At 31.2% G+C, this 13,026-nt stretch overlaps 2 protein-coding genes across 5 annotated transcripts; both read right to left on the minus strand.

Moving 5' to 3' along the window:
• Positions 1–1,349: 1,349 nt before the first annotated feature.
• Positions 1,350–3,302, minus strand: LOC125601715 (rac-like GTP-binding protein ARAC10). Of its 4 annotated transcripts, none has more exons than XM_048773772.1 (8): positions 2,868–3,302; positions 2,473–2,560; positions 2,272–2,381; positions 2,131–2,194; positions 1,994–2,058; positions 1,866–1,931; positions 1,682–1,794; positions 1,350–1,601 (listed from the first exon to the last, which is right to left on the minus strand). In XM_048773772.1, exons 1-8 carry the CDS (start codon positions 2,970–2,972, stop codon positions 1,565–1,567), a joined length of 648 nt encoding a protein of 215 aa, XP_048629729.1. In that variant the 5' UTR covers positions 2,973–3,302; the 3' UTR covers positions 1,350–1,564. The 4 variants fall into 4 exon arrangements, with proteins under 4 accessions (XP_048629729.1, XP_048629730.1, XP_048629728.1 ...); XM_048773773.1 differs by having other exon boundaries at positions 1,350–1,598; positions 2,868–3,267; XM_048773771.1 differs by having other exon boundaries at positions 1,350–1,598; positions 1,994–2,194; positions 2,868–3,205.
• Positions 3,303–8,564: 5,262 nt separating this feature from the next.
• On the minus strand, positions 8,565–9,253 carry LOC125601716. Its single transcript, XM_048773774.1, has one exon. The coding sequence runs from the start codon at positions 9,190–9,192 to the stop codon at positions 8,707–8,709; it is 486 nt and encodes a 161-aa protein (XP_048629731.1). The 5' UTR covers positions 9,193–9,253; the 3' UTR covers positions 8,565–8,706.
• Between the last annotated feature and the right edge of the window lie 3,773 nt (positions 9,254–13,026).

Here is a 13,026-nt window from a genome sequence, read left to right on the forward strand (position 1 = left end):
TAATTACACATAATTCTGTTTCCATAAAGATATAATTATATTGAGTCAAATGTGATAAATGGACAGACAAATCGGTTTCCATAAACAATATACATATTTACAATTTCACCTATATAACTTCTATTGGAATACACACAACTTCCAAAAAAACCAAAGAAAAGAGAGAAAGAGACATGGAGAGCATATGGAGTTTGGTGATCATGATGATGATAATTATGGTGATGGTGGTTTTAACACTAGTGCTTACCATTACAATGGATGTATCCATGTATCTGGAACTGGGCAAAGAAAGCAAATATCTAATTGAAACCTTCAAAGTGACGTTCTCTAACTATGTGTACCCACATCTACTCTTGATTGGGTCTATGTGTATATTTATGTTAATGGCTCTGTATATAGGGAAATTGATAAAGTTTGTAATTTTTAAATATAAATTGCTTGGGGTTACGGAGGAGCCGGAGGGATTAAAGGCAAATGAAGGTGTATCAGAGCCTCTCCTCATGTAATCCTTTTCTAGAAAAAAAAATAAAAAAAAATAAAACTGATATATCAAAAGTCTATAACAAAATGCTTTCAAAATTTTATGAAGAAAGATAATCAGATGAACAAACATTATCTGCCATACATCATTGTTTTATTTACTTTTTCGGTTAAAACGCGGAAATTTTGAAGTTATGAAAGTTATAAATATTGGTTAGAAACACATGAATTTGTAAACCATAAGATTTATAAAATTTAAATAAAACACGGGAAATTTTGAAACCATAAGATTTATAGAGCTTAAATAAAACGCGGGAAATTTTGAAACCATAAAATTTATATATTTTATGTACAAATGACAAAGTGTCTAAGCTATAAAAGTAAAATTTTTCTTTCAAATTAAACAATTATTTCAAATAATAAAAAACAATTTAACCGATAGAAAATAATACTGCATGAAACAATTTTACAGGTATATTGAGCTAATTCACCCTTATTATAAAGCGCTTATGAAAAATATGAGTTTTACATATATTACAAACCAACAAATAAAACCTCCTGAAAGATCTTACTAGGACGTGGCATGAGAGAGTATCAACAAGGTTCTTTTTGGTGAACAAATCTGCAAAAGTATCATGGGGTTTCTTGCTACATTTAATTTATTTTGAGGAAGGGATTGTTTGTTTGTGTTTGAGTTTTGATTTACACGCGCATTTGTTCGTCAAGTTACAAACAGAAGACACAACGGGAGTTTGTGGACTTCATTGTGAATCATTTGCATATGTTCTTCCTATGTCTCTTCAAAATCTGAGAAAGATTTTGTGGACTTCATTGTGAATCCAAACTCCCGTGGAATAGAGAAGAGTTAATAAATAGTAAGCTCTCTGACTCTTTCTCTCTTCAAGATTGAAACAAATAAACATAATTGAGTTAATAATAGTAAGCTCTCTGACTCTTTCTCTCTTCAATGTAAACTATTTGATTGATTAGAGGCTAATAATCTTTCTTCTATTACCTCATCTATATATATATATGTCTCTCATTTATCACACAAACTCAAAAGTGAAATGTAAGATCATCATCATCAATGCCGAGTCACCATCCTCCCACACAGAATGCTTCTGTCCAAAAAGAAAGGTAACAATCACTATCTTCCAAATCAAATGAAGCAGAGTTTGTTAAGGTCTATCTATACACTTACGATAAACACCCATGTGTTGACTTTTGCTTCTTCTTTTTCTTAGTCTTCTCCTTTTGTTTAACCACAGGTTTGATCACTTCCTTGATTGCAGAATCAAAAACTGCTTTCACGTTCTGCAAAATGTAAAACTTTCAGTTTCTCTGTCCATCTGAATGAGAAGAGTTGTATAGTATATAGAACATACCTGTTGAGTTTTTGAGCTGCATTCAATGTAATATGTAGCGCCAATTAGCTTACGCAGTTCCTCTCCCTGTTACATTGGAATGCTTATTCATACATAAAGCTTTTACAAAATGACTAGTGAGATCAAACCTGTGCAGTGGTTACAGGAGATAGTCCAGGATGGTCAGCCAAATAGTGCCTATCTTCGCGGAGATCTAAGTAAAATGTTGTAAGAATCATATGTAAATATATCTGAATGTTTGGTAAAATGTTACTCAGTTTCTTACCTAATTTGGTACCAACAAGGACTAATGGAACACCTGGGGCAAAGTGCTGGAGTTCAGGGATCCACTGACTCAACAAGAACAGTCACATAACATTAGAAATGACTCAGATACTAAAGTATGAATCAGTTTTCGCAATCAAACCTTTTTAAAGACATTCTCGTAGCTAGCTCGGCTGACCAATGAGAAAGACAAGACGAAAACATCTGCTCCTCTGTAACTTAAAGGCCTTAATCTATTATAGTCTTCTTGCCCTGCAAAACAAAAACACACACACTCAGATGCAACAATCTTCAAATCAATCAATACTCAATAGCAAAGAAGTTTACAGATAGTGTTCATTACCAGCAGTGTCCCATAGTCCTAGATTAACAGTGGTGCCTTCAACTACAACGTTTGCACTAAAGTTGTCGAAAACTGTTGGTATGTAGTCCTGTTACAACAAGCTCCATCAAAATCAAATCCACAATTTGAAATAGATCAAATCAAACGAGATAACACAAATCTTATGTCATACACAATCCCTAGAAAAAAGGAGCTAACTTTGAATACCAATATCGATTCTAAGAACCTTATAAGACAAGGGGAAGCTAAAATTGGAGAAACCCAGATAGATTTACAGTGAATTGGAGATACCCATGAGATAAAAATTGAAACTTTGAAGTAAATCTGAGAAACCCAGATGAGGTTCCTGATCAAAGTTTCAGACAGAGACAACAAGAGAGGTGTAGTAAACTCACAGTAGGGAATTTGTTGCTGGTGTAGCAGATGAGCATACAGGTTTTACCAACGGCGCCATCTCCAACAGTCACGCATTTTATGAACTTTGAAGCACTTGAAGCCATCGATTGAATCTCAACACATACAAAAAGCAAAACAACAAAGAGCAGAAGGAGAAGAAGAAAGTAGAGAGATAAATGAAGTGATTTACTTAAAAAGAGGAGTAGAAAACACAAACACCACAATACAACATAGGAGGTAGGGTTCGTTGCAAAACTTTATGGCTTCTTTTTCATTTTCATTTTTTTTCTTTCTGTTTGCTCTTTTACAATGTTTCCAAATTTTTATGTTAAAATATTATTAAAATTTTGTTAAATGGTGTTTGTTGGCTTTTGTTTTGGATGTAGTTGGATAGAGGAAGGAGCGGGGGATGAGGTGACTCACATGATCCGTCTTCCTTGCTTCTCCGTTTCCTAAATTCTTGCTTCATTTATTACTCTTAACCAGCAACAGTGACAACTGAACGATGGCTGATCTCATATATGTATGGTTCATTAACATGTACTGTCGAATATATGTTTTGCTATTTTTTCTCTTGTTTTTTAAAATATAATATAGAGCATAACCTACTATGGGTTTTACATACAATATGTCGGGATATTTATCATCGAAACAAAATTAGATTAATTTTTGTATATATAAACCACCATTTCACAAGATATTTTATGAACAAGATGTAGCAAATTCTAATTTATATAATAAAATATATTTTATCATCCTACTTGATAATCATAAACAAAAAAAAATACAAATAGAAGATATATTGATAATTAAACCACTCCATAATCTCATACGTTTAGATGATTTGGGTTTGGTCTAAAAAAATGGATATTAAAAATATATATTTTATAATTTATAATTTTATTTTAAAATATTCATTTCTTATATTGATTGTGTGCATCATGGAATTTTTTCCGAAACTTATCATGGAATTTACTGAATAATGTTAAAATCGGCCAACAAGAGTTTCGTTGGCAACAACCAGCAATAAACATTCCCAAAGGATATATAATATAGTTTGAACAGTTCTTGTTTAGAAAGTAAAAGTGTATGTTACATGTGTTGAGCCAAACTTGTCTGAATACATCTACCAAAAGCGTATAAATGATCAACAAAGTCACATGTAATATAATTTATAAGATAATTTAGTTAATTAGAGTGATTTTAGTTGGAGTAATACCTACGACTATATCGACGCAACTACCATAAATATGAAATTTCAAAAGTAGAGGTGTTCACAAGGAGAGGACCACGGTGCTTATTGCTCTATAGTCTAAAAGTGTATTATTTTAAAAGTTATCCCCACCCAACACTTCCAAATTAAGATCTACAATTTAAATAAGAAGTAGATGTCTAGTAATACAATCAAATGATAAAACATGGAAAAAATGGAAGGAACTAATTATCATTAGACTATAATAAAATGTACTCCCTCCGTATCAATTTAATTGATGTTTAAGGATTTTGATTTTGTTTCAAAATAAGTGATGTTCTCACAATTTTAGATAAAATTTAATGTTATTTAAAAATTTTGACCAATTATAAAATACTATATCTTTTTTATTGGTTGAAATAGTTTTATTTAATGTTATTTTATGTAACCAAAGCCAATTACATAAAAATTTGTATTTTCTTAATATTTGTGCAAAAACTTTAAACACTTCTTAAAATGATACAGATAGAGTAATATACATAAACATTTTTATATTGAAAATACATGTACTTAATCATGCGATTCTAGATATCATATGATTCAGAACAAAGTCGTATTACTAAACGTAAATAGTAATTAAAGTTTTATGCTAAATTTTAAATTAATATGTCCTGCTGGTAAGTAAGGATAACGTCACTAAAGAAACAATTGATTTGAAGTTAAAACGTGTAGCGGGCCGCATTTGATTGTCTTATAGTTGACCATCAAACTTGTATTGAATCAGAGCTGCCCGTATTAATGTACTATCGAGCACAGGTTTGAGATTTGTTCCAAAAGAATATTTCAGTTGCCTCTGGCTATATGACACATGATTATGATTTGATTGTTCTTTTTCCAGTTTATGAGAATGCAAGTCTTGTGGTCTAGTGATTGATAGAATTGGAACCAATGCCTTAGCATAGATCAAATATCAAGGAATAAGTAAATAGAGATGAAGACAAACATACATTTAACAATTTAAATGATTTTACACTTATGAACTACATGCTGAGTTTTACAAGAAGCAATTCTCAAAAGGGTCAGGTTTTAATGAACACTAGACACTATCAAACTAAATGGCACACCACTCTCGAAAGAGGATGAGATGGATGTTACAATACTACACTTAAAGTTCTTAATCACGCTTGATCACTTTTACTTTCTCATCTATAACTTGGTAGAGCAAGTCCCACGCATCATTTTTCAGCTTAGCAACTTGATCTCGAAGATCCCTTCCATAGTAACCCGATGTATAACTGTTAAGATCTGTTGGAAAAAAAAAACAACCAAAAATGATGTTTATCAGAAAAATTGGAAAGCTCCAAAACCTGGGAGAGATTCGAGTGTGGTACAACTTACTCGGCCACAGATAATGTCGACCCATTCTTTTCGAGTGTCCCAAGGGATGGCTTTAGCCGCTTTGCCATGTAAGTTCTGCATCAGATCTGTCACATCCTTACGAAGATCATGGATATTAAGAGGATTCCCAAATAAACAAGTGTCCATCGCAGAGATACCACTGTCCACAAGGGTCAAGTTTTAATCAACACTACACTATCAAACTAATTAAATGGCACACCGCTCTTCAGCAAGAAGATGCCTATACAACTCAGGAGCTGTTGAAGTGTACTTAGGCTCAATATTGGTCCATCCATATTGCTTGTTGCCATCATGCACCATTGTCTTGAGCTGCTCGCCCTTTTAAGTATGTAACTGTTGAAAAACCCACCACGAACCAGATAGAGAAGTCAATGGATTTTTGTTTTGATGAATCTAGTTTCAAGAAACTGGTAGAAATGAAATCCAAATTCTGAAACAATATTGCTGATCTAATTAATTAGAACATTAATGCATTTGTTAAACCACACTGTAAATAAGACGACAATGTAATGATACACTTTCAGAACTATACCTATCAAGATAAGCTTAGAATAATGAAAATAGTCGAATCAAAGGATGATTAAGATTGTATTCCTAAGTTTACCTCTCAAGAAGTAGGGATCAATGCCGCCACAGACTATGATCCTGAACCTCGTTCGTTGCGAGTTTACCCTATGCGCCTATCTAAGAGTATCTCCAACCCCACTCCATATTTTACTCCAAAATAGAAAAAATGGAGTGAGAAATAGAGTGATGAACAAAAAATAAAAGCATTACTCTATAAATGGAGTAATCCTTTTATTTTTTTGTTCATTACTCCATTTCCCACTCCATTTTCTCAATTTTGGAGTAAAATATGGAGTGGGGTTGGAGATGCCCTTAGAGCAATGTATTACCCCATTTTTTACTCCAAAATGGTGCAACACCAAAATGGAGAAAGGTTTTACTCCAATGTATTACTCCATTTTCTACTCCAAAAATAATATTTCTTAAATGATTTCATTTTTGTTTTATTAATAATTGCAAATAAAATCTTATACTTATAAAAAATTTACCATTTTTTAGTTGAAAAGATTACTCTATTATTTATCTTAATTAGACTTATATTCTCAATAATCAAATCAAAATAAAATAACTAATAAAAATTAATTTTATTTTAAAAAAAACATTGATATATTTTAGATATTTATATTAAAATGATGAATTTATTATTATCATTATTTGTAAAAATATAATAAATCTATTACTATTGAACTTGCTATTTGATAAATACTTTGAAATCTACAGCTATCAAAAATATTTTAAGTTGAACATTTTATAATTTTTCTAGTCGTTTTAGGTTTATATATGTACGGGAGCTCTTTTCGTATTTATATACTTATATATATATCTATCATAATGTATATCTATACTATTATTTATGAAGTGATCTAGCTTATTTGTCATGATTTCCATGATTTTAGGTAATTTTGTTTATTTGTCATGTTTTAATTAGAGTTAAGCTGAGTCATTAATTTATTAATTTATTAATAGTTTTTAGTTGAGTCCATAATTTATTAATTTAAATAATATAATAAAATATGTAATTAGATATATGATTATTTTGATTTTGCTTATTTGTCATGTTTTCCATGATTTTAGTCAATATTGTTTATTTGTCATGTTTTTGTTAGGTTTTAGCTGAGTCATTGATTTATTAATAATTTTTAGCCGAATCACTAATTTATTAATTTAAAAAAATATCTGTAATGAATTTTATATATAATTAAAAACGAATTTCTATTTAATAATATTTAAATCTATATGTTATATTAAAACTCTTATTTTCTTATTTGTCATATTTTATTAGGGTTTAAGCTTTTATATATATCATTGATTTATTATTAGTTTTTAACTGAGTGTTTATTAATTTTCACAAAACCCGTAATGAATTTTATATATAATAAAACACACATTATATTTTAATAATATTAAATTTATATGTTATATTAAATAATTAATTATAAACTAATATAATAAAATTGTGAAAATATATTTAAAAATTAAGATAATTCTTATATATATTGTGCTACTATCTGAAAACAATATTTTTTATTATAAAGTTAAAAAACTAAGATATAAAGCAGTTTATAATTAAATATTAGTTAAACAAAAATATTTATATAAAGATATTTTCTAAACTATTTTTAATATATGAGTGTTTTAAAACTTTTAATACAATAATAACTACATAGTTTGGTGAATGTTTTTTGACATATATAAATAATTTGATGTTTGATTCAACTATTTAAAACCATAAATAATAATTTAACTTGTGACTGAGTTCAAAATAATTTTTCTTACTTTTACTTTAAATGAGTTTAAGTTTAATCCGTGAAACATTATAGCTTGAGTTAGTGACCACTAGAAGAATGAAAAAAATGAATAAAATAAAAAATAAAATTTCATTTGAAGAATTGGAAAAAAAAACGAATTTTTGTTCAGTTTGTTCCTTATCAAAATTGCATAGTGAAATTTTTTCTTATAAATTCATTCCTCCATGGAGAATTTAGAAGGAAAAAGTGAGATCTACCTTTCAATAATTTGACTAAAATTTCAACTTAACTATATAAATTATGATAAACAAAAAATTCACCATAACTTTTTTCTTTCACCATGTTCACCAATTAGAGTTTTCTAATACTGATTTTAAACTAATAAAACATAGAATAATAAGTATTCGTAAGATGATTATGTCCGCATATGCGGATAAAACAGCTAGTATATGTAACATTAGTTCAAAAACAGACGAAGACGAACCCGGCTGCTAATTATTGTCAATTTATTTAATAAACACGATGGAAATCTATGATCAACCAACCCTGTAAAGTTAATAGACTTACAAAACCAACTGTCACTGATTTTTCGAATTATAAAGAGATTTGAAAAAAGGAATCAAAAAGCTAACGTAGAATATTAAAATGAACAAATCATGCCAAGCAACTAATCATATAATTAACTTAAACATTACTTCTCCACATTATATGCTGTACAGCTAATTTACATCATTATATCGCCAGAAAACGTCTTAAAACAAAACAAAAAAATCAATGATAATAAATAAATAATTGAGAGTTGATCGTATTCTTAATTATCACAAAACAAAAAGGAAACAAAAAAAAACGTAAACAGTCAACCATTTTGACAGCTTTTCCACCACGCGCATACGCGTTTGCCACACGCGCCCACTAACTCTCCGTTATCTCCTTACGCGGCGTCAACGCAGACGGAGAAACCGCCGGAGCCTTCCCTGACTGCACCGGAACGGCAGCGTATCGCGTCGAGAAGCTTCTGAATCCTCCCAACCCGACGTACTCGTCCTCGTCGTCGTCGTCGAAGTTCAGAGCGTAGCTCAACGGATCGTACTGAAACTTCTCCCCCGCGTCCCAGTCGCGTCCCCGCCGCGGATCGCGGTTGAACCGCCGGATGAACGTCTTCCACCGCGGACCGGCCGCGATCTCCGACCACTCTCGGACCTTCAGAGCCGCGCGTTTCCACCACCGCGGCTCGTCGGGGCCGTGATTGTTGTTATCGTCGGCGGTGCGGATTCGTCCCCAGGAGGAGTATCCCAGGGCGGTTGAGCTTCTCGATCGGAAGCTGGGGAAGCAGGAGCAGCAGCGTGGATCGTATCGGGTTTCCGGATCATGGGCCGGGTCAGAATGAACTACCTCCATGTCCCCGAAACTTAGAGAGAGAAGCGTTTTGGGTCAATAGTGGTGGAAACTAACGTATTGGCAGCATATATATACTTCTAACATTTAAAAAAAAAAACAGTTCTTATATTAATATATAATTTTTCATAGAAATCATCGAATTTTGGTATAATGTTATTGCAGTATTTTGTTTGTATTTATGAAGTCAACGATTGTTTCTCAATTAAATTAAACAAGTGTGTGCTACCAATCCCTGAATCATGTCTGCCAATAATTTCAAAAATAAATAAATTCAGATTTTTAATTTGTACTCTGTTTGGTATTATTAAGGTTATATGAATTTCAAAATTTTAAAATATAATTAAACAGTCATATAACAACTAATTAAAAAAAACGTACTTATAAGTTGCAACTAATACAACTAGTGCACCTTAGAACATCTCCAACCCTACTCCATTTTCTACTCCAAACATCATTTTGGAGTAAAATCTTCTCCAATCCTACTTCATTTTCAACTTTAAAATGGAGTAATTGCTAGGGTTACTCCATTCATTGAGTAATCTTACCAATTACTCCATTTTGGTGTTGAATTTTTTTTATTTGTGAAATGGTCCTTTAAATTTTTAATGTTTTTATTTTTCACTTAACTAATACTTTAAAATGATACAATAACATAAATAAACAAGATATTCCATTATTTAATAATTTTACATAAAAATATATACTATAATTAAAAAATAATAATAATATAAAATAAATATAACATAAAATGATCTACCGTTGTGTTTCGCTATTGTGAAAAGACATGTTCGGTTTTAGAAAAAAAATATGTTACATGACATCATGACTACATGTATAATTTTACATAACATGATAATTGAGGATGAACGTGAATTCACTACACTAACTGAACTTGGAAGAAAAGCTACACCTCTAGATACCAAAATTGCAGAAGATGAAAATGTCCTTTCAAAATTTTTTTGTTCGATTTAAGAATATCAAAGATAAATAAGCTTATGTTTCACTACGAAATGTATTAGTTGATCATTTGTGAGAAAAAATATTCTAGTGCCATTATTAAACCAACTTATATATTGTCTTTTATTTTATTTTATGATTTCTTGTACTTTTTAATAATAAATGTTTAATTTAAATAAATTATATTTTAAGGAATTTTTGTAAACATAAAATATTTGGGGTTAATTAGTAAATTTTTACAAGTATAAGGTATTATTAACTATTATTAATAAAATATATTATTTTTTGGTGTATAAAATGGAGTAATACATTGGAGTAAAACTTTACTCTATTTTAGTGTTGCACCATTTTGAAGTAAAATATGGAGTAATATACTGGAGATGCTCTTAGGAGTTAGGAAAAGACATGGCACCATATAGTCCTCAATCATTGATTTTTTTTTTTTGGCCAGCCTCAATTATTGAATTTGTATACACTTTTTCTTGTTTTCGGATTTTCTGACAATATTTTGAGATAGAAGCATTTTTTTTTCTTCCTCGTCATTGCGACGAACAATGGAGAAAAAATAAACGGGTCCTACAAAAAAGAATATTCATATGGATGTTCATAAAAGATACGAATACTAATGATAGTATGTGATTTTGACATCAAGCAATGAACCGCAAGTTAATTCAACCTTCCATCCAATCATCAAGCTCCAAATGCTCTTATGGTTCTGATGACTATATAATAAAAATCATAACATGTTAGAAAACAGAAATATGTCTAAAATACAACCCAATAGAATAAAGAAAACTTAAACTATGATACAATGTTTAAGGAGGATATATACCTAAAAGTCTAAAACAGAGATAGTGTATTCACTTGTGAACAGAGACACTAAAGCTACAGACTCTGATATGATTTAAACCCATATGGCCACAATAGTAATTAGTTTGTGAAGTTACAAAGCCAGAGTGATAATAACATATGCTAAAATATTTCTTTGCTGTAGAGGAAGTTCTATAATAAAAATTCGAGTATTACGAGATATTTGTACGTACTCTTTAGAATTTAAAAAATATAAATTGGTTTGGTTACTTGGTAGTTAGATATGACCATGTATATTAATTTGTGCGCAAAAAATAAATGCTGTTGTTAGATGTTTACCAAAAAGAATATATAGTGTAAAAAGCCCTTTGTCAAAAAAAAAAAGAATATATAGATGCATAATAACCAAAGCTAAAATTCAACTAAATCAAAATCGGTATGTTATTATAGAAGATTCAAAGTAATATACTGATGTTTCGATTAATGCGTATAAGTAAGGTCCAACAAAGACATGCATTCTACACATGCCCCGGGAAGCTAAAGATATGAACATCCATTTTTGGTCCCTTGAAGGTGCTTTCCAGTTCAACTCTTTGTAGTCTTTTTTTGCTTCGGATCATAATACTCTGCGTATAATGGTTTAGCACGATCCAATCTCTTCGGCATTATCATAATCTCACCATTAGGAGTGACGCCAGCGATACGAGTGCTATATCCTAATTAAACTCTTTAATATAGGAGAAGACATGAACAATACAATCTTACACCATTCTTGTTTCTCGGCATGATCTTCCCGAGATCAAACATCCCTTTGTAGTTTACCAAAGTCAAACTCCTAGACTGATCCGGTAGCTCTGCGTGATAAAATCTCTCTGACCTAACGTCGAAGCTCAACAACATATTCTGAGAATCATTAGGTTTTGGAATGTTACCATACCTTCCTACACTAGCTCTGAAGTAGATTTTTCCGTTGATGCATACCCTAGTGGTCATTGTTGGAGATAAGAATGTTTCAAAGCCTTGAATAATCCTCCACTGTTTCTTTGGATCTCCCAATGTGAAAACTTTATACGACTCTTCAAAGGTTTGTGACGCTCGAGCTCTAATCATGCAAAACACTTTGTATTGATTCTCAACGGGATCATAACCGAAGAATCCGTCCATAAAGCTTGCGGGTATCTCTGATTCGATCTTTGGTAATAAAAGGGATTCTCTCGTTGTAGTGTTGTATATTAAAAACTGACTTGAGCTTGTTAAACAACAGATTAATCCGCGGATATATTGATACATAATATTGCAATTTAATACACTGACTAATGCGTGACCGTCTTGTTCCGCGGGTACTGATTCTTCGTATGTGCTTAGAGGGTAACTAGAAAGAGATATAACCGAAGATGCAAACATCCGACGGTCGAAGATGACTAGTAGACGTGGCTTAGCCAAAGCCCAACTCATGATGGAGTTGGTGATAAGAGATGACCATAGCTTCGATACACATTGGAACCTCGCAAGTGACTTCACCGGGAGTTTCGAGAGTATCTCCTCGGTTAGATCGAAAGGGATGTAGATAACGTCTGAATTCTTTTCTATGGTGGAGATCTGGCTGTCATGTTGTCGTTTTGGAGATAGTGTTCTTCTTCTCTTGGCTCTTCATGGTGTCAGGTTTGTATTTTGGGGATCTTAAACGAGGACAATATGTCAATACAACATGCATATATACGAAGAGAAATAAGACGATTACCACTAGGTTTATGAGTTTCCTTTTTAACAAAATTTTGTTGAACTACATGACTTTTCATTTTTTCTTTGTTATAATTCTGTTGGAAATTTTAATACGTAAAGGATAAACAAGAGTTTGCAAACAGTATAGTTTTATGATCGACTATAAGTTTTAGACACTGAAAACTCAATCCACAGAAAATGATAATCATTGAACCAGCAAACAAGAGATTTTCGAGTAATCGAGTGTAATATTATCTTTTCAAATTTTGAAATAAATTTTAAATATAAAAACAAAAGGCTTGGAATGAAATTTTAGCTTTAACAGAAATTAGTGCATTTAACGAT

This window comes from Brassica napus, unplaced genomic scaffold (assembly GCF_020379485.1).
Source record: "Brassica napus cultivar Da-Ae unplaced genomic scaffold, Da-Ae ScsIHWf_2634;HRSCAF=3386, whole genome shotgun sequence".
In the NCBI taxonomy this organism is placed as follows: Eukaryota; Viridiplantae; Streptophyta; class Magnoliopsida; order Brassicales; family Brassicaceae; genus Brassica; species Brassica napus.